At 37.8% G+C, this 21,877-nt stretch overlaps 2 protein-coding genes across 8 annotated transcripts in view; one reads left to right on the top strand and one right to left on the bottom strand.

Annotated features, from left to right (window-relative positions):
- The window catches only part of ELP4 (elongator acetyltransferase complex subunit 4), a 245,967-nt gene extending 233,142 nt beyond the window's left edge, over window positions 1-12,825 (bottom strand). Inside the window, exons 1-2 of the mRNA XM_040258946.1 lie at window positions 12,586-12,825; window positions 5,219-5,254 (exon numbers count right to left, since the gene is read on the bottom strand). Of these exons, the coding sequence (XP_040114880.1) occupies window positions 5,219-5,254; window positions 12,586-12,808 (259 nt within the window). The 5' untranslated portion in view covers window positions 12,809-12,825. The remainder of the gene's footprint in view (window positions 1-5,218; window positions 5,255-12,585) is intronic.
- Window positions 12,826-12,948: 123 nt separating this feature from the next.
- IMMP1L (inner mitochondrial membrane peptidase subunit 1) overlaps window positions 12,949-21,877 on the top strand; it is an 89,484-nt gene continuing 80,555 nt past the window's right edge. For 6 of the 7 annotated variants that reach the window (XR_005724221.1, XR_005724220.1, XM_040258931.1 and 3 more), the window contains exon 1: window positions 12,962-13,063. The gene's annotated coding sequence lies outside the window, so the exon portion shown is untranslated. Of the gene's footprint in view, window positions 13,064-21,877 lie in introns of all 7 variants that reach the window. The other variant, XM_040258932.1, reaches the window with a different exon arrangement.

Here is a 21,877-nt window from a genome sequence, read left to right as displayed (position 1 = left end):
TGTAGTGATGCTTCCTAAGGCCCACTTGACTTCACAATCCAGGATATCTGGCTGTAGGTGATCACAACATTGTGATTATTTGGGTTATGAAAATCTTTTTTGTATACTTCTGTGTATCCTTGCCACCTTTTCTTAATGTCTTCTGCTTCTGTTAGGTCCATACCATTTCTGTCCTTTATTGTGCCCATCTTTGCATGAGATGTTCCCTTGGTATCTGTAACTTTCTTCAAGAGATCTCTAGTCTTTCCCATTCTATTATTTTCCTCTGTGTCTTTATATCGATCACTGAGGAAGGCTTTCTCATCTCTCCTTGCTATTCTTTGGAACTTTGCATTCAAATGGGCATATCTTTCCTTTTCTCCTTTTCCTCTCGCTTCTCTTCTTTTCTCAGCGATTTGTAAGGCCTCCTCAGACAACTATTTTGCCTTTTTGCGTTTCTTTTTCTTGGGGATGGTCTTGACCACTGCCTCCTGTACAATGTCATGAACCTCTGTCCGTAGTTCTTCAGGCACTCTATCAAACTAATCCCTTGAATCTATTTGTCACTTCCACTGTACCATCATAAGGTATTTGATTTAGGTCATATCTGAATGGTCTAATGGTTTTCCCTACTTTCTTCAATTTCAGTCTGAATTTTACAATAAAGAGTTCAAGATATGAGCCAGAGTCAGCTCCTAGTCTTGTTTTTGCTGAGTGTATAGAGCTTCTCCATCTTCAGCTGCAAAGAATATAATCAATCTGATTTTGGTATTGACCATCTGGTGATGTTCATGTGTCAACATGTTGTCATCTCTTGTGTTGGTGGAAGAGGGTGTTTGCTATGAGCAGTGTGTTCTCTTGGCTAAACTCTGTTAGCCTTTGTCCTGCTTCATTTTCTACTCTAAGGACAAATTTGCCTGTTACTCCAGGTATCTCCTGACCTCCTATGTTTGGATTCCAGTCTCCTATGTTGAAAAGGATATCTATTTTTGGTGTTAGCTCTAGAAGGTCTTGTAGGTCCTCACAGAACTGTCAACTTCAGCTTCTTCAGCATTAGGGTTGGGCATACTCTTGGATTACTGTGATACTGAATGATTTGCCTTGGAAAAGACTGAGATCATTCTGTCATTTTTGAGATTGCACTCAAGTACTGCATATCAGACTCTCTTGTTGACTATGAGGGCTACTCCATTTCTTCTAAGGGATTCTTGCCCACAGTAGTAGATAAAACCGTTATCTGAATTAAATTCACCCATTCCAGTCCATTTTAGTTCACTGAATTCTAAAATGTCAATGTTCACTCTTGCCATCTCGTTTGACCATTCACAATTTACCTTGATTCATGGACCTAACATTCCAGGTTCCTATGCAGTATTGTTCTTTACAGCATTGGCCTTTACTTCCATCAGCAGTCACTCCAGAACAGCGTGTTTTTTTCCACTTTGGCTCCACCTCTTCATTCTTTCTGGAGTTAGTTCTCCTCTCTTCTCCACTAGCATATGGAGCACCTACAGACCTGGGGAGTTCATCTTTCAGTGTCGTATCTATTTGCCTTTTCATAGTGTTCATGGGGTTCCCAAGGCAAGAATATGAACTGATTTGCCATTTCATTCCCCAGTGGACCATGTTTTTTTTTTTTTTTTCTCTAACATATATTTAGTAGAAAAAGCAAGGTGCTGAATGCCTCCATGTATATTACTTAGATAGAAATATTTGAGTTCCCACCACTTCTAGAATTAAGCATAGGTCATACTAAATTCAGCCTTCCCAGGTGGCTCAGTGGTAAAGAATCTACCTCCCCATGCAGAAGTCACAACAGATGTGGGTTTGATCCCTGGGTAGTGAAGATACCCTAGAGGAAACAGGAACCCACCCCAGTATTCTTGCCAGGATAATCCCATGGACAGCCTAGCCTGGCGGGCTACAGTCAATGGGGGTCACAAACAGATGGACATGACTGAACACACGTACATGCATACTAAATCTGGAGTATATTCAGTTCTGTGCACAAAAAGACAATGCTAGAGCAGAAGGTGTGACGAGAGAATAACCAGGAGAATGAGGGGTGTGACAATGACGATGCATAAAATCCAGTTTAAGAAACTATGTCTATTTAGTCTGGAGAAGGATTTGAGGTGATTAAATTGTTATTTTAAAATATTTTAAGAGTGTCAGGTGAAAGAGTATCAGAGGACAAAAAACCAAGAACAACAAACTCACCACAGGTGTATAAATTAAACATTAACATAAAGAACTTTCTAATAAATCATACATTTTCAAATAACAAAGATTTGCCTGGTGAAGTAGTGAGCCCTTTAAAGTAGATAAAGTGCAAGTGAAGTCGTTCAGTTGTGTCCAGCTCTTTTGAGATGCCATGGTCTGTAGCCTGCCAGGCTCCTCCATCCTTGGGATTTTCCAGACAAGAATACTGGAGTGGGTTGCCATTTCCTTCTCCAGGGGATCTTCCCGACCCAAGGATCCAACCTGAGTCTGCTGCATTGCAGGCAGATTCTTTCCCGTCTGAACCACCAGGGAGGCCTGTTAAACTGTACTCAAATGGTGTTTGGTATCTGAAAAGTGTTTCATGGCCAGGTGGGAACTTGGATTATGTAACTGTCAAGATTTATTTCAATTCCAACATTCTGTGATCTAAAATAAAAAAAAGGTAAATTGGGTTATGTATGTATATTTAAGTAAGAAGTATGGAAGCTTTAAAGATGAACAAAAATGTGATTTATCCTTGTCATTCTTCTTTGAATAAGAAGACAAGTAAGGTAAAAATCTGTGACATATACAATGGGCTTATGTGTACATCAAATTATCAAATAAATCACTGTAACAATCCCACTCTAAATATTGAGATTCTCCAAAAAAATCTATTGGCATTATTTTTGTCTTTTTGAAACAAATGAAAGACAAGGCACTGTGAACACTTTTTAATTATAAGACCTATATTTTCACATGTATTTTTCTAAATCAGTTCAAGTTCAGATTAATATTTTGATTTAAGTTAAACACCATTCAGGTATGACCTAAATCAAATCCCTTATGATTATACAGTGGAAGTGAGAAATAGATTTAAGGGCCTAGATCTGATAGATAGAGTGCCTGATGAACTACGGAATGAGGTTTGTGACACTGTACAGGAGACAGGGATCAAGACCATCCCCATGGAAAAGAAATGCAAAAAAGCAAAATGGCTATCTGGGGAAGGCTTACAAATAGCTGTGAAAAGAAGAGAAGCAAAAAGCCAAAAAGAAAAGGAAAGATATAAGCATCTGAATGCAGAGTTCCAAAGAATACCAAGAAGAGATAAGAAAGCCTTCTTCAATGATCAACACAAAGAAATAGAGGAAAAGAACAGAATGGGAAAGACTAGAGATCTCTTCAAGAAAATTAGAGATACCAAGGGAACATTTCATGCAAAGATGGGCACAATAAAGGACAGAAATAGTCTGGACCTAACAGAAGCAGAAGATATTAAGAAAAGGTGGCAAGAATACACAGAAGAACTGTACAAAAAAGATCTTAACAACACGGATAATCACGATGGTGTGATCACTCATCTAGAGCCAGACATCCTGGAATGTGAAGTCAAGTGGGCCTTAGAAAGCAGCACTATGAACAAAGCTAGTGGAGGTGATGGAATTCCAGTACAGCTATTTCAAATCCTGAAAGATGATGCTATGAAAGTGCTGCACTCAATATGCCAACAAATTTGGAAAACTCAGCAGTGGCCACAGGACTGGAAAAAGTCAGTTTTCATTCCAATCCCAAAGAAAGGCAATGCCAAAGAATGCTCAAACTACCGCACAATTGCACTCATCTCACATGCTAGTAAAATAATGCTCAAAATTCTCCAAGCCAGGCTTCAGCAATATGTGAACCGTGAACTTCCTGATGTTCAAGCTGGTTTTAGAAAAGGCAGAGGAACCAGAGATCAAATTGCCAACATCCGCTGGATCATGGAAAAAGCAAGAGAGTTCCAGAAAAACATCTATTTCTGCTTTATTGACTATGCCAAAGCCTTTGACTGTGGGGATCACAATAAACTGTGGAAAATTCTGAGAGAGATGGGAATACCAGACCACCTGACCTGCCTCTTGAGAAATCTGTATGCAGGTCAAGAAGCAACAGTTAGAACTAGAGCTAGAACAACAGACTGGTTTCAAATAGGAAAAGGAGTACGTCAAGGCTGTATATTGTCACCCTGCTTATTTAACTTATATGCAGAGTACATCATGAGAAACGCTGGACTGGAAGAAGCACAAGCTGGAATCAAGACTGCCGGGAGAAATATCAATAACCTCAGATATACAGATGACACCACCCTTATGGCAGAAAGTGAAGAGGAACTAAAAAGCCTCTTGATGAAAGTAAAAGAGGAGAGTAAAAAAGTTGGCTTAAAGCTCAACATTCAGAAAACAAAGATCATGGCATCTGGTCCCATCACTTCATGGGAAATAGATGGGGAAACAGTGGAAACAGTGTCAGACTTTATTTTTTGGGGGTCCAAAATCACTGCAGATGGTGACTGCAGCCATGAAATTCAAAGACGCTTACTCCTTGGAAGAAAAGTTATGACCAACCTAGATAACATTCAAAAGCAGAGACATTACTTTGCCAACTAAGGTCCATCTAGTCAAGGTTATGGTTTTTCCAGTAGTCACGTATGGATGTGAGAGTTGGACTGTGAGGAAGGCTGAGCGCCAAAGAATTGATGCGTTTGAACTGTGGTGTTGGAGAAGACTCTTGAGAGTCCCTTGGACTGCAAGGAGACCCAACCAGTCCATTCTGAAGGAGATCAGCCCTGGGATTTCTTTGGAAGGAATGATGCTAAAGCTGAAACTCCAGTACTTTGGCCACCTCATGCGAAGAGTTGACTCATTGGAAAAGACTTTGATGCTGGGAGGGATTGGGGGCAGGAGGAGAAGAGGACGACAGAGGATGAGATGGCTGAATGGCATTACTGACTCGACAGACGTGAGTCTGAGTGAACTCCGGGAGTTGGTGATGGACAGGGAGGCCTGGCGTGCTGCGATTCATGGTGTCGCAAAGAGTCGGACACAACTGAGCGACTGAACTGAACTGAAGTGATACATAAGGCATTTCCTTTTTAATTTACCTTCACTCTTGGAGCGTGCTATATAATTAATCTCAGAACAGATAAACTCATAAAATCATTAGGCACAACATAAAACTGTGATTGGGAAGAGCAATGTATGTATGCTATACTAACCAATTAGAAGAACTGTTCCAACGGCCAAACCTCCACCTGGAAATGAAACAAAATGAACAAATTAATCTACCTTTTCATATTATCTTTAGGCATTATCAAGGACAGGTACTTCAATAACTTCAAACTTGTAGTTGAGAACAACATTTTAATTACCTTTGCAATACTTGGCTTAAGGTGCTATTATGAAATAATTATATACTATATGTAATTATACACTACACATTACAATTACTTTCATAATATATTGTACTATCCTCCTTTCTCCTGTGATAGGACCATGCAGCATTCAACACAGCCGGCTAAGCATTCCTTTAATGTTATATTTAGCACTTATTAATAAATTAGCTCAATAGCTGAGACCTAAATGTGCACAGGAACTTAACTACAACAGAAGTACAACACAGAAAGAAAGGTTATTACAATAGAAACTCCACTTTAATTTTTATTCTCAAATTTAACAAACCTTGGAGAAAAAAACCTGACAGTTAAAACAAATTATTTTCTGATTATTAATAACACACACAAATCTGAACAAACTCTAAATATATTTATAATGTAAGATGAATATTTTTGTCAAACAAGAGAGGTATATTCACCACAATCACAAAGCACATTTTCAATTTTACTAGAAAATGCGATTTTAATTATATTTGAATTAGGGTAATATGATCATAAATATATAACTGAAATAGAGGTTTATTAAAAATCAATTTAAAATCAAGTTTTAAGAAACTAGAACATCAGAAAGATAGACATTCAACCACTTGATGACTGATATTTTGTTTGTAAATCCATTTTTGAAAGCATTACTATTTGTTATTGGTACAAATGCTAACAAGTTCACTTAAAAATTTAAAAACGTATACACAAAGAATCAATTGAACTTAAAGTATAATTAATTAAAAAAGAAACTAAAAATTGTTGGATAACTGAAGACAATATTTCTAGCGTTTTTTGTTTATAAAATTGTGAAACATTTAAAATATAATAAAGAATCTTTTCCCAAAAAGTTTTATAGTGACAAACAATACATAGAGAAACTTGGTATGAAAAATTCATGACAGTGTTTATTTTTTGCCTTGCAAATAAGCATAAGTAACTTATGTTTCAAAGAACTTTATATTTGGTATGCTGCATGCACACTTAATACAATCCAACATTTGAGGACTTTATGACTATATACAGAGCATTCAAAATCGTTAGAAACAATTTTTAAAAGGAACAAATACACTTACATATTTTAAGTGGTTATGTTATAGAATTAAGTATGAATTTTAACTTCACATTGAGATAATGAGATAATTCTTTCATTTTAGCATTTAAAGCCCTACCAGACTACACAGGATAACTTCAAAGTTGGTCAAACTAAAAGTTTAACATAAACTGAAATATATGTGATGATAACAACCATAAAAGATGAGAGCAAAAAGGTTCTCTTTGGGAGAAGAATAAATATTTAGTTTTACAGTTTGTGCTACATATAGACCAATATTAATTTTTAAATCCATTTTAAATATTTTAAATCACACTTTCCAACTCTTCACTATTTTTCCTCACATGTAAAATATTTAGCTAGTAATTATCATTTTGTGTATTTGAGATGAAATAATATAGGCACATAACAGATACTCCAAGTTTCTAGTCTACTATAAAAAAAAATAGCTAACTTTTTTCCATAACTTAATCTTTATAGGAAGGATTTAGACTTGTTATCTAAATTTCTTTGGGTCTATAGTCATGTCTTCTCAAATTAGGAATTTATATAAGGCCTCCAAGTGGAGTATTTAGAGGAGTAGATATTTTTTGTGAATGATATTCACAGTGAAATAAAAACTGATCAAGAAATAGTTCTCCAATTGAATGATATGATTACCATTCTGACAATTATTTTCTTATTAGAAACAATCAATACATGATACAGTAAATAGATTATTTGATAAATGTATTATCAGTATTAATTGTACTACTGTATTAACAGTAAGCAGCAAATCAGACTATACTATGAAGGTAGTTTTCCGCCTGAGTTGAACAATCCACTGTTTCTTGTAATTCAGGAAACAAAAGTTTTAAATATCACATATACTAAAATCATATATGGAAAATTATTATGTTTGGAAAATGTAAACATTACTTAAAACAATATGAGGACATTTCAATAATTTTTATCAGCCAAATTAATATTCTATTTGGCTTCTCTTACAAAAAGGCAACCTACTTTTTTTCTAATGGGCTATATTATACAAATTCACTAGACTGAAATTTGAATTGGCCCTAGTAAAGCTGGTCATTTGGAAGGTTAGTCATGGAAAATAAGAAGAAGCCACCTTATTATTTATAAATCAAGCCTTTATTTTATGTATATGAGGTAAAGTGATTTTGACATAACCATATACACAAGCATGCAGCTGTAAAGTTCCTATATTCTTCCAAACTTCATTTTAGTGTGTGATAAGACCACATTTCCCCCAAATACTCTGTATAAGGTATTTTGAAATATCTCACTAAATATACTGAGATTCTAGCTATATTTTAAACTAGAGGAAATTTTAATAAGTTAGCAGTCATTCTCCCTACCCAAAATGGAAAAGCTTAACCAACTAAACACAAGATGCTTGACATGATATATTCAACAAGTTAGCTTTCAATACATCTTTAAATTCAGCAATTCATTAGCAATTTCAAAAGCAGCACAGATATCACACTAATAGTTCCTAATTAAAATAGAAATATCATTTCCCAATAGTACATTAAAATGTCTGACAGGTAAGTAACAGTGTAAGTAAGCACTTGTCTTAGGAATTCATATAAGGCCTTCAAGTGGAATATTCAGAGAAATAAATGCTTTTGTGAATGAAATTCATAGTGAAATAATGTAAGATCAAGAAATAGTTTCCCAGTTAAATATGATAACACTGCATAGGTGGACACACACACAAAGAAGTAAAAAATGGTCTTGTTCAATGCCTCCTCTTCCCTTTAATCATATCAGATAAATCACCAATATTCTAGGTCACTAAAAAAATAAATTTTTGGTTTTACCTCTAGACCACTTTAAGAAGTATATTTAAGCTCATCTCCAGCTTACTAAAAAAAATGGGAGAATATTTTATCAACTTGTAAGTTCACACAAGTTTGAAAGCTTGAAAATACTTTCCAAGTGATGTCTTAAAGTATAAAATTCATCAAGCTTTTACATTTTAAAAAAGTGACAGTATTTTGTCTTAAAACTAGAAAAAATATAAAAGCTTAAGAAACACTAGAAGATTTAAGATTTTAAGTGTCAATATCTATTTTTTAACTTCTTTAAACATGAAGGAAAGATTAAAAAAAAATCATGTGAATAGTCAGACAATGATATATCAATTTAAAGGGAGAAAATTCAATTCCTACACAGTTCCCAAAACAAATCTCTAATTAAGCTATACATTTAGGGTAAACAAGGTCAAATTAATGTATTAGAATATGAAGGTCATAAGTGATATCTTGTTTTACAATAAAGGCAACTCCTTTTTCAAAGTTAAAAGTTTAAGTAAAAGGGAAGAGAAATAAAAGTTAGGAAAGAGAAGTCTTTCATCCCAGTTCTTTCCAGTGCTCTTTATAAATCAGTAGTTTTGCTTAAAATTATAGAAGCAAAATAGGCATGTTAAAGGCACTGTAGGGAAAATGCAATGTAACAGCCATATCCTTTGTTCATAGCAATATCTTTAACTCCCTAATTAATGCTACACTTCAAATTAACTTGCAGTTATATGATTAACAAGTCTACTTTTTCTAGGTAAGAAACATCCTAACAACTCTTGGTTATCACAGTTATTGGCTGGGCAAACATGGGAATCAAAACAGAAAAGCCATCAACAATGAGAATGGTTCTATTGATTAAATTTTATGAAACAATTTTACAAAGGAATGAATGGCATTTGCTTTAAAATGTACAGGTATCAATTGTTAAAATATCATAACTGGGATTATACTAAATAAACAGCCTAAGCTTAATGTATATTATCCCATATTCCAGATTAAGATGTGTATGTGCTCAGTGGTATTCAACTCTTTGTGACCCATGGCCTGTAGCCCAATAGGCTCTTCTGTCCATGGGATTTTCCTGGCAAGAATACTGGTGTGGGCTGCCATTTCCTTCTCTAGGGGATCTTCCCAACCCAGGGATCAAACACGCTTCTCCTGTGTCTCTGGCATTATGGGTGGATATTTACCTGCTGAGCTATCAGGGAAGCCAGATTAAAATATAGTGGAGGAAAGGACTATGCCCACCAGTATTTATTTTTTCATGGCAATGTTGAAAATGGTAGCTACCCTCAAGCTTCTTCAGGGCAGTCTTCCTGGATTATTATTTACCCCAATTCCTATTTGCACTTACTTGTCTGTCAAAATTTAATAAATTCTGAACACCACAGAGTTTAATCCAGTTAAAACTGAGAAGTCATCCGTCCTTCAAATATCTTTTTGAAGGATGAGCCTGGGAGATAATTTCTCTACGTTAGTCCATATGGTCCTAAAATCCACTATTTTATATTCAAGGAAAAGAGAAATTCTCCCAGAATCCTTTATCTACCATATAATCTCCCTGGAAATTCTTGGAAGAAGAAAAATGAAATATTTACACACAGTGTCCTCAAATAACAACATAAATGTTCTGGAAAGGGACGGTTGAGAAACTGGGTTAGGAAATCCCAGAATGTAAATTAGTCAACTTGGGAAATATAAATCGATATCTAACAATAAAATAAAGAATAAAAATATTTAATACAATTAGATCATGAAAGTTAAGATGCAGTAATAGAAAAGTCTCAAATTTATAAAACACTTTGGAGTAAGCAATGGAAATATTAGTAATATCATCAAATAACTAACATTCAATTCGTCTATTTTATGCCTTTCAAATATATTTTGCATCTACACTTAAAATTACAATAATGTCACAATGGCAGTAGTAAAATATCACTGCAGTGGATGTCAGCGACAACACAATATTTACTTGTTATGCAGTAACTACAGAATATATTTAGGCAACAACAATGTCACAGTGTAGTTTCATCATTCTGATGTCATAGCACCCTATTACCATTACATTTTGTCACTATAAGATTATATTAGACTTGTCACAATCTTGAGTCAGATAACATTTCAGAACCACAGTATAATCTGAATTGCTTTTACTTTTGTGTATACACATTAGCAGCCAAATGTTTCACTTTCAAACAATGGTTTAATGATCAACACATATATAGGGTCTGCTCCAAAGGGCCAAAGAAAATAGAAAATCAAAATATAAAAATGCCATTAGGAAGTTAACAACTAAAATATTTCTAGAGATTTTATTATTCCAAATGTAGTAACTCCCATTAGAAGAATGTCTTCAACTTCTGTGCAATTTGAGAATTAACTGTATACATGCAAAATATATTTCAAAATATCCAAAAACTGATACTTATTTCAATCATTTTAATGAACACTAATTTTTAGCATAAGCGTGTTAGAGTCAAATAAATAGATTCCCCAACTTCGGAAGCAAATCTGAAGAAATTTAAAATTATAGTTCAAGTTTGTATCACTGTAAAAAAACACAAGGAAGGTGCTTTGGGTCACCTTTCTGGTGGGTGCTTTAAGAGGCTATACAGTTAAATCTTTAGGCTTAGATGCAATAAATGGTTAAAAACACCTGAAAAGAGTTCTCAAAAATTTGAAGCAATTGCAGCATAGTGCAGAGCATTAAACGTGGAGCCTGAAGATCAGCCAGACTGTCACTAGTTTTGTGACTCTATTTATGTCAGTTAATCGCCGAATCTGATTTTAGAGCTGAAACACATAATTCCATCCTACATGTTTCATAATCTGTGCACACTTTTTCCTACACATTATTTTTCTTTAAACCAAGAACTTATTTAGAATCTATAAGTACCAGGTACTGTGCTAGTTACATTTTGTTATTCAAATGAGGAACTGAAGATGTAATGTTAGAATATGTGACCTTTTTATCTGGAGAGTTTCAGGATCAGTGAATGAAGTTACATATCTCTATTGAGTTACCAAAAAAAAAAAAAAAATTAAGGACTAGGAACAGCCTCCAAGTTTTACATTTAAATACAAGATGACACCAAATTAAACTCACAAGTGAAATAAATATTTGCCAACTAGACATTTTGAATCATTTCTGTTTATAGTACCATGCAATTTAGGAAGGCAACAGAGTTGAAACAATTAAGGGAAATCATTCAAATTATTTAAATTTATGTAGGAATAACCAGGATCCAGTTATGGTCATAAAGTAGCAGACATAAGAAGCCATACTCTTTCTCATTGGCCTTTCTATTGCTAAACCTATCTCAAAAGTCTACCCGTGGGGAAAAAAATAACAGAGTGAAAACGACAAGGGAAGTACAAGAACAATGGCATTTGTAATATTTTATGAAAGTGTACAAGACTTAACTGACACATCTCACCCTACAATAATAAAATTATGAAATACAAACGGACCAATTTTAGTAAAGTAGCATTCTGACAGGAATTAACTACTTTACAACCTTTATTAACACAGCAGTTTTGTCCTACCTATCTAATCTGTTCAGTCTTTTCAACATAATGGTTATTAAGCAAGCAGATTCTTTAGCAAAGCTTCTCAAGAAAAATTCCAGAGATTTTGGAAAGCCTAAAATCTGGACTTCTTTTTCTCGTTAAAATGTAAAATAATTTTAAACATCGTTTGAGATGTAACTCTGGGAAGCAAAATATATAGAGAAAAAATAACAAAAACAAATATACATATATTTAACGCAGATACTGGGTACGTCTGGTAAGGTCAAAGACAGGCTTTCATTAATTGGATCCACCTAAGCTCTAACATACATTCTTTTTAAGTCAATATGATTAGTTTAAAGATTCAGAACCAGGAGATAAGCAATCAGGCGGCGAAAGGGGGGACGTTACTTTTTTCAGCATCTTCTATTTATTCCCATCTGTCTCAAGTGATACAAACTTCTGTAGGTTAGCCCAAACCATGGGCTATCTGGGATTCACATAAGGGTGCATTCAAAGACCGGGATGGGATCCTAGATGAATGCCAGATCGTCTCTGATTCCCCTGAACTAGGAATGCAAAGCATGTAGGTTTCCTGTCATAATCGAGAAAAAGGCTGGTGGGCACCAAAGTAGAAAGCAGGTGCACAAAACCAGATCTGAGTAACAGCATTTAAAGTCTCCATGCAACCCTTCCTCCCCTCCACCAGACTGGGCCATCCGCTCCAAGTCCGAATGCTGAGAGGTGAGAGAGAGATGTGGGGTCAGGGTGTCTACCCCGGCAGGTCCCCTCCCTCTTTTCCCTCTGCTGAGCCCAGATCTCCGTTCTGAACCGACCTAGGAACTGGTCCAGGGCTGGCAGCCCGGTTGATACCAGCAGCTGTCCATTCCGCACCGACGGCCGTGTCCCCGCGATGGACACCAGTCGAGAGCAGCCACTGTCGGCACCGCTGGCTCTGGGACCCCTCCGCTGGAAGCTAGTGACGTTGTTCGTGCTGGCCGCCGCCACCATAGACCCAGTACTCCGGGTGCCGGTGCCGCAGGTCCCTGCTGCCGCCATCTTGGGGCTTCCCGCGTTGACCCAATGAGAACTCGGGGAGCTTAACCGACGGGCCTGTCACAGTCTCCCCCAAACTCCCGCCTCCTCGACTCTTGAAGCCAATAGGACTGAGGGCTCCCTCCCGAGTCAACCAATTGGAAGGCGTATTGCTGAAAAGTGCGTTTACGTCAAGACTGCCGACTTCTGCAAGGCCCAGGTGAGAAAGAGCCACCTAAGTTCTGGACGAGAGTCTTCCTGGGTTCTTTGAGGCTTGAGGTGGGTAATATCATTAACGTTCTTCTCGTTTTGAATGTCTTCATTCACGTTGAGTTAAAAAAAAAAAAGGCTGGTGGTGGGGTATGTCAAGCAACTTTCAGTAGGACCCTGCACTTTGCTCCTCTCTGTAGTAAACAGGATACCGCCCCCCATCCCAGGCCTTTTCTGATTCCTGAAAATTCTCTCCGGCATCCTCTTCAGGTCTTTTTCTGAGTAGTTGGGTAACATGGAAGGAATTGAAACTCTTACCTTAGTGAGTAGCTTGTTCAGCCCCTGGGCTCGGTTCCTCAGTGCCGGTGGCAGCTGGGTTGGATTTAGACATTAGAGTAAAAACTCTTGAGCTTTGAGGCTTTTTGGTTTCCCTCTGTTTCAAACAGCAGATGATAAACTGTACCTCTCTTGACACGTCCCCATGAGTTGCTTTCGTTAATTTTAATTAGTGCTTCTGGAAGTCTTAGAGCGCCTTTCCATAAGTGGTGTGAATGATAAGTGTTATTCTGACAACCTTGTTCACACATTTAATTGTCGTTTGCTGTTAAGGCAGCTGCAAATAACACAATACTTTAGTGTTGTTTTTTTTTTTAACCCGAAAAACTGGTAAGAATTAGATGTGTATGTGCTTTCTTTTTCAAGTGATCTGTGAACTCTGAATCCAGAGTTTATTAGAATAGGAATTTTACATAATGAAAAAATTTTACATTTTACATGTAAAAAGGTTACATGAAGATTTTGGAAAAAAGCCATGAATCCTTGGATTTAAATTTTGTTCTCAAAATTTTGAGCTGGGCGTGGAGTAGGGGGTTGGAGTAAGTAATCTTTGAAGACGTTCATGATTGACAAATGTGTAAACTAAAAGAGTCCCAAGTTATGCTTGCACTAATACTAAATGGCACTAATACTCTTGCATTGAATTGTTTTAAATCTCAGTGACTTGTAAAAACTTTGGCTGATTCTCTTTGAGATTATATTGCTACATAGTGACTCGAGTTTTTCATTTGGGTAGGTTTTTGTTTTTTAAAGAAAAGTGTTCAGAAAAAAAAAAAGCGTTGCAGTTTAACAATATATCAACTGGAAAGCTTGATCAGGCTTTAGGTGCCTTCATTTAGAGTCTCACCAGTATAATTCTGTGATGCCAATCATTCAGTAAGTAGCTGTTGAAGGTTTATTATCTGCTTGGACCTAAACTTGTCATTTTAGGGCAAAGTAAAAAAAACTGTTCTCATTTGGAGGAGATAAGATTAACACATAGATAACAACATATCAGTTAAAATGATCACAGTGAACAATATATGTTACTATTGCCCTGTAGTAAGTAAGTACTCAAGAAGACCAAAACAGAAAGTGACAAAGCACTTCGATAACAAATAGGAACTTCTTTGACAGTTTTGCTGCTCTGAAAACTTTGAAGTATACAAATATTGAATTTCTATGGATTTATTTATTACATATTCGCTATTTTCTACTCTATTTACTTCAGCCTTTAGTTTTCTAAAATGAAAAATTGTTTTTCAGCTTTAACTACAATCCAGGAAGATGTGCACCAATGCATTCCTGAAGTTAACATATAATCTTTGGTACAACATTATCATCAGTTCAGTTCAGTTGCTCAGTCGTGTTCATCTCTTTGTGACCCCATGGACTGCAGCATGCCAGGACTCATTGTCCATCACCAACTCCTGAAGCTTGCTCAAAACTAATGTTCATCAAGTCGGTGATGCCATCCAACCATCTCATCCTCTGTCGTCCCCTTCTCCTTTTGCCTTCACTCTTTCCCAGCATCAGGTTCTTTTCTAATGAGTCAGTTCCTTGCATCAGGTGGCCAATGTATTGGAGTTTCAGCTTCAGCTTCAGTCCTTCTGATGAATATTCAGGACTGATTTCCTTTAGGATGGACTTTAGGATCTCCTTGCTGTCCAAGGGACTCTCAAGAGTCTTCTCCAACACCACAGTTCAAAAGCATCAATTCTCAGGCGCTCAGTTTTCTTTATAGTCCAACTCTCACATCCATACATGACTACTGGAAAAACCATAGCTTTGACTAGAGAGACCTTTGTTGGCAAAGTAATGTCTCTGCTTTTTAATATGCTGTCTAGGATGGTCATAACTTTTCTCCCAAGGAGCAAGGGTCTTTTAGTTTCATGGCTGCAGTCACCATCTGTTGTGATTTTTGGAGCCCAAGAAAATAAAGTCTGTCACTGTTTCCACTGTTTCCCCACCTATTTGCCATGAAGTGATGGGACCTGATACCATGATCTTAATTTTCTGAATGTTGAGCTTTAAGCCAGCTTTTTCACTCTCCTCTTTCACTTTCATCAAGAGACTCTTTAGTTCCTCTTTACTTTCTGCCATAAGTGTGGTGTCATCTGCATATCTGAGGTTATTGATATTTCTCCTGGCAATCTTGATTCCAGCTTGTGCTTCTTCCAGCCCAGCGTTTCTCATGATGTACTCTGCATATAAGTTAAATAAGCAGGGTGACAATATACAGCCTTGACATACTCCTTTCCCAGTTTGGAACCAGTCTGTTGTTCCCTGTCCGTTTCTAACTGTTGCTTCTTGACCTGCATACAGATTTCTCATTAGGCAGGTTAGGTGGTCTGGTATTCCATCTCTTTAAGAATTTTCCACTGGTGATCCACACAGTCAAAGGCTTTGGCATAGTCAATAAAGCAGAAGTAAATGTTTTTCTTGAACTGTCTTGCTTTTTCAATGATCCAGTGATTGTTGGCAGTTTGATCTCTGGTTCCTCTGCATTTTCTAAATCCAGCTTGAACATCTGAAAGTTCTCTGATCACGTACTGTTGAAGCTTGGCTTGGAGAATTTTGAGCATTACTTTGCTAGCATGTGAGATGAGTGCAATTATGTGGTAGTTTCAGCATTCTTTAGAATTGTGTTTCTTTGGGATTGCAGTGAAAACTGACCTTTTCCAGTCCTTTGGCCGGTGCTGAGTTTTCCAAGTTTACTGGCATATTGAATGCAGCACTTGCACAGCCTCATGTTTTAGGATTTGAAATAGCTCAGCTGGAATTCCATCACCTCCACTAGCTTTGTTCATAGTAATGCATCCTAAGGCCTACTTGACTTATCATTCCAGGATGTCTGGCTCTAGGTGAGTGATCACACCATCATGGTTATCTGGGTTGTGATGATCTTTTGTGTGTAGTTGTTTATGTATCTTGCCACCTCTTCTTAATATCTTCTGCTTCTGTTAGGTCCATACCATTTCTGTCCTTGATGGTGCCCATTTTTGTGTGAAAAGTTTCCTTGGTATCTCTTAATTTTCTTCAAGAGATCTCTAGTCTTTCCCATTCTATTGTTATCCTCTATTTCTTTGCATTAATCACTGAAGAAGGCTTTGTTACCTTTCCTTGCTTTTCTTGGAACTCTGCAATCAGGTGAAATCATCTCTCCTTTTATCATTTGCCTTTCACTTCTCTTCTTTTCACAGCTATTTGTAAGGCCTTCTCAGATAACCATTTTGCCTTTATGCATTTCTTCTTGGGGATGGTCTTGATCATCATCTCCTGTACAATGTTATGAACCTCTGTCCATAGCTATTCAGGCATTCTGTCTATCAGATCTAATCCCTTGAATCTGTCACTTGCACTAAATCATCAAATGATTTAGGTCATACCCGAATGGTCTAGTGGTTTTCCCCACTTTCTTCAATTTAAGTCTGAATTTGGCAATAAGGAGTTCATGATCTGAGCTACCGGCAGCTCCTGGTCTTATTTTTGCTGACTGTATAGAGCTTTTGCTGACTGTATAGAGCTTCTCCATCTTTGACTACAAAAAATATAATCAATCTGATTTTGGTGTTGACCATCTGGTGATGTTCATGTGAAGAGTTGTCTCTTGTGTTGTTTGAAGAGGGTGTTTGCTATGACCTGTGCATCCTCTTGGCAAAACTCTGTTAGCCTTTTTCCTGCTTCATTTTCCACTCCAAAGCTAAATTTGGCTGTAACTCCAGGTATCTCTTGACTTCCCATGTTTGGCTTAAAGCTCAACATTCAGAAAACAAAGATCATGGCATCTGGTCCCATCACTTCATGGGAAATAGATGGGGAAACAGTAGAAAGTGTCAGACTTTATTTTTTTGGGCTCCAAAATCACTGCCGATGGTGACTGAAGCCATGAAATTAAAAGACGCTTACTCCTTGGAAGAAAAGTTATGACCAACCTAGACAGTATATTCAAAAGCAGAGACATTACTTTGCCGACTAAGGTCCGTCTAGTCAAGACTATGGTTTTTCCTATGGTCATGTATGGATGTGAGAGTTGGACTGTGAAGAAGGCTGAGCACCAAAGAATTGATGCTTTTGAACTGTGGTGTTGGAGAAGACTCTTGAGAGTCCCTTGGACTGCAAGGAGATCCAACCAGTCCATTCTGAAGGAGATCAACCCTGGGATTTCTTTGGAAGGAATGATGCTAAAGCTGAAGCTCCAGTACTTTGGCCACCTCATGTGAAGAGTTGACTCATTGGAAAAGACTCTGATGCTGGGAGAGATTGGGGGCAGGAGGAGAAGGGGACAACCGAGGATGAGATGGCTAGATGGCATCACTGACTCGATGGACGTGAGTCTGTGTGAACTTCGGGAGTTGGTGATAGACAGGGAGGCCTGGCGTGCTGTGATTCATGTGGTCGCAAAGAGTCGGACACGACTGAGCAACTGAACTGAACTGTGATGAAAAGGACATCTATTCTTGGTATTAATTCTAGAACATCTTGTAGATCATCATAGAACTTCAGCTTCAGCTTCTTCAGCTTTAGTGGTTGGGACATAGACTAGATTACTGTGATATTGAATGGTTTGCTTTGGAAACGAACAGATCATTCTGTCATTTTTGAGACTGCACCCAAGTACTGCAGTTTGTACTCTTGTTGACTATGAGGGCCGCTCCATTTCTTCTAAGATATTCTTGCCCAGAGTAGTAGATATAATGGTCATGAGTTAAATTTGTCCATTTGCCCATTCCAGTTCATTTTAGTTCACGGATCTCTAAAATTCCTGTTTGACCACTTCCAACTTACTTTGATTTATGAACCTAAATTATTCCTGGTTCCTCTTCAATATTGTTCGTTGCAGCATCAGGCTTGACTTCTGTTAGCAGCCATATACACAACTGTGCGTTGTTTTTGCTTTGGCTCCGTCTCTTTATTCTTTCTGTAGATATTTCTCTACCCTTCTCCCTGAACTCCTGGGGAGTTCATTTTTCAGTGTCCTATCTTTTTGCCTTTTCATACTGCTCATGGGGTTCTCAAGGCAAGAATATTGAAGTGGTTTGCCATTCCCTTCTCCAGTGGACCACATTTTGTGAGAACTCTATACCGTGACCTGTCTGTCTTGCATGGTCCTGCACGACATGGCTCATACTTTCATTGACTTAGACAAGGCTGTGATCCAAGTGATCAGTTTGGTTAGTTTTCTGAAGTTGTGGTTTCCATTTTGTCTGCCCTCTGATGGATAATGTTCATGGATAGGTGACTCAATATTTTCAGTGTCAGTTCTTCCGTAATTGATCCATAGATTTCATGCACTCTCAGTTAAAATCCCATCATATTATTTCATGGAGATTAACAAACTGGTTCTGTAGTTTATATGGAAAGACAAAAAATCTAGAATAGCAGACACAATATTGAAGAACAGAGATGCAGTACTGACTCTACCTGACTTCAAGACTTACTATAAAGTATTAGTGGAGCAGTATACAGAATACAGAAGTAGACCCACGTGAATACAGTGAACTTACCTTAGACAAAATGAGCAAAGGCAATACAGCGGGGCAAAGATAGTCTTTGCTTTGGAACAGTATGCAAAAATAAATAAGTAAATAAATATTGACACAGACTTTACTTTAGGAAAATTAACTCAGAATGAATCACACACCTAAGTGTAAAATAAACTATGAAACTCATGTAGGATAACATTAGAGAAAATGTAGCTTACCTTGGGGATGGTAAAGACTTTGTAGATACACCAAAAACATCATCTATAAAAGAAAGAGTAGACAGGTTGGACTTCATCAAAATTAAAAACTTCTGCTGTGTGAAGGACAGTATCAAGAGAATGAGAAGAGATGCCACAGACTGGGAGAAGATAATTGCAAGGACACACTTGCTTAAGGGCTGTAATCCAAAATATACAAAAGTCATACTCTTACCATTTGTTGTTGTTAGTTGCTCGGTCCTGTCCAGCTCTTTGAGACCCCATGGACTGCAGCATGCCAAGGTTCAGTCCTCCACTATTTCCCAGAGTTTGCTCAAATTCATGTCCTTTCAGTCTGTGATGTTGTCCAACCAACCTCTGCTCTCCCCTCCCTCTTTTGCCCTCAGTTTTTTCTACCATCAAGGTCTTTTCCAGTGAGTCCGCTTTTTGTAATAGGTGGTCCAAGTATTGGACCTTCAGCATCAGCCCTTCCAATGAATATTCAGAATAGATTTCCTTTAGGATTGATTGGTTTGATCTCCTTCCAGTCCAGGAAGAGACCACAAGAGTCTTCTCCAGCACCACAATTCAAAACCATCAATTCTTCAGTGCTCAGTCTTCTTTATGGTCCAACTCTCAAATCTGTGCATGAGCACTGGAAAAACCATAGCTGTGATTATGGTGACCTTTGGTGGCAAAGCGATGCCTCTGCTTTTTAATACACTGTGTAGGTTTATCATAACTTTTCTTCTAAGGCACAAGCATTTGTTAATTTCATGACTGCAGTCACCATCTGAGTGACTTTGGAGCCCAAGAAAATAAACCCACTGCTTCCACTTTTTCCCCTGCTATTTGTCATGAAGTGATGGAACCGGATGCCAGATCTTAATTTTTGAATGTTAAGTTTCAAACCATCTTTCTCACTGTCCTCTTTCATCCTCATCAAGAGGCTCTTTCAGTTCAGTTCAGTTGTATCTGACCCTTTGCTGCCCCATGGACTGCAGCACACAAAGCCTCCCTGTCCATCACTAACTCCAGGAGTTTACTCAAATTCACGTCCATTGAGTCGGTGATGCCATCCAACCATCTCATCTGTCGTCCCCTTCTCCCACCTTCAATCTTTCCCAGCATCAGGGTCTTTTCTAATGAGTCAGTTTTTTGCATCAGGTGGGCAGAGTATTGGAGTTTCAGCTTCAGCCTCAGTCCTTCCAATGAATATTCAGGACTGATTTCTTTTAGGATGGACTGGTTAGATCTCCTTGCTGTCCAAGGGACTCTCAAGAGTCTTCAACATCACAGTTCAGAAGCATCAATTCAGCACTCAGCTTTCTTTATAGTCCGACTCTGACATCCATACATGACTACTGGGAAAACCATAGCTTTGACTAGACGGACCTTTGTTGGCAAAGTAATGTCTCTGCCTTTTAATATGCTGTCTAGGTTGGTCATATCTTTTCTTCCAAGGAGCAGACGTCTTTTAGTTTCATGGCTGCAGTCACTATCTGCAGTGATTTTGGAACCCCCCCCAAAATGAAGTCTGTCACTGTTTCCACATCTATTTGCCATGAAGTGATGTGACCAGATGCCATGTTCTTAGTTTTTTGAATGTTGAGTTTTAAAGAAGCTCTTCGTTCCTCTTCATTTTCTCTTGTTAGAGTGGTATCATCTGCATATCTGAGGTTGTTGATATTTCTCCTGGCAGTCTTGGTTCTGGCTTGGGACTCAAACAGCCCAGCATTTTGCATGATATACCCTTCATCTTAAATAAGCAGTGTGACAATAGATAGCCTTGTTGTACTCCTTTCCCAGTTTTGAACCAGTCAGCTGTTCCATGTCTGGTTTTAACTGTTGCTTCTTGACCCGATTACAGGTTTCTTAGGAGACAGGTAAGGAGTTCTGATACTGCCATCTCTTAGAACTTTCCTCGGTTTGTTGTGATCTACACAGTCAAAAGCTTTAGTGTAGTCAGTGTAGCAGAAGTAGATATTTTTCTGAAATTCTCTTTCTTTTTACATGATCTAAGGAGTGTTGCAATTTGATCTTCTTCCTCTGCCTTTTCTAAATCCAGCTTGTACCTCTGGATATTCTCAGTTCATGTGCTACTGAAGCCTTGCTTGAAGGATTTTGGGCATAACTTTGGTAGCATGTGAAATGAGGGCAGGACACGACTGTAGCGACTTAGCAGCAGCAGCAGCAGTAGGGTAGTTTGAACAGTCTTTGTCATTACCCTTTTTTGAAATTGGAATGAAAACTGACCTTTTCCAGTCTTGACTTGTTGAGTCCAGCACTTTCACAGCGTCATCTTTTAGGGTTTGAAATAACTCAGCTGGAATTCCATCACTTCCACTAGCTTTGTTTGTAGTAATGCTTCCTAAGGCCCACTTGACTTCACACTCCAGGATGTCCAGCTCTAGGTGAGTGACCACACCGCCGTGGTTATCCAGGTCATTGAGACCGTTTTCTGCATAGTTCTGTGTATTCTTGCCATCTATTCTTAATGTCTTCTGCTTCTTTTAGGTCCTTGCCATTTCTGTCCTTTATGATGCTCATCTCTGCATGAAATGTTCCCTTGATTTCTCCAGTTTCCTTGAAGAGATATCTAGTCTTCCCCATTCTGTTGTTTTTCTCTGTATATTTGCATTGTTCATTTAAGAAGGCCTTCTTATCTCTCCTTTCTGTTCTCTGGAATTCTGCCTTGCGTTGGTTATATCTTTCCCGTTTCTTCCTTGCCTTTCACTTTCTTCTTTCCTCAGTTATTTGTAAAGTTTCGTCAAATAACCACTTTGCCTTCCTGCATTTCTTTTTCTTTGGGATGGTTTTGATCACTGCTTTCTGTACAGTGTTATGAACCTCCATCCATAGTTCTTCAGGTACTCTGTCTACCA

The sequence above is a fragment of the Oryx dammah genome, unplaced genomic scaffold, assembly GCF_014754425.2.
Source record: "Oryx dammah isolate SB20612 unplaced genomic scaffold, SCBI_Odam_1.1 HiC_scaffold_17, whole genome shotgun sequence".
Taxonomy (NCBI): Eukaryota; Metazoa; Chordata; class Mammalia; order Artiodactyla; family Bovidae; genus Oryx; species Oryx dammah.
Note: the sequence above shows the minus strand (reverse complement) of the source record. Positions and strands in the feature narration are given on the sequence as shown.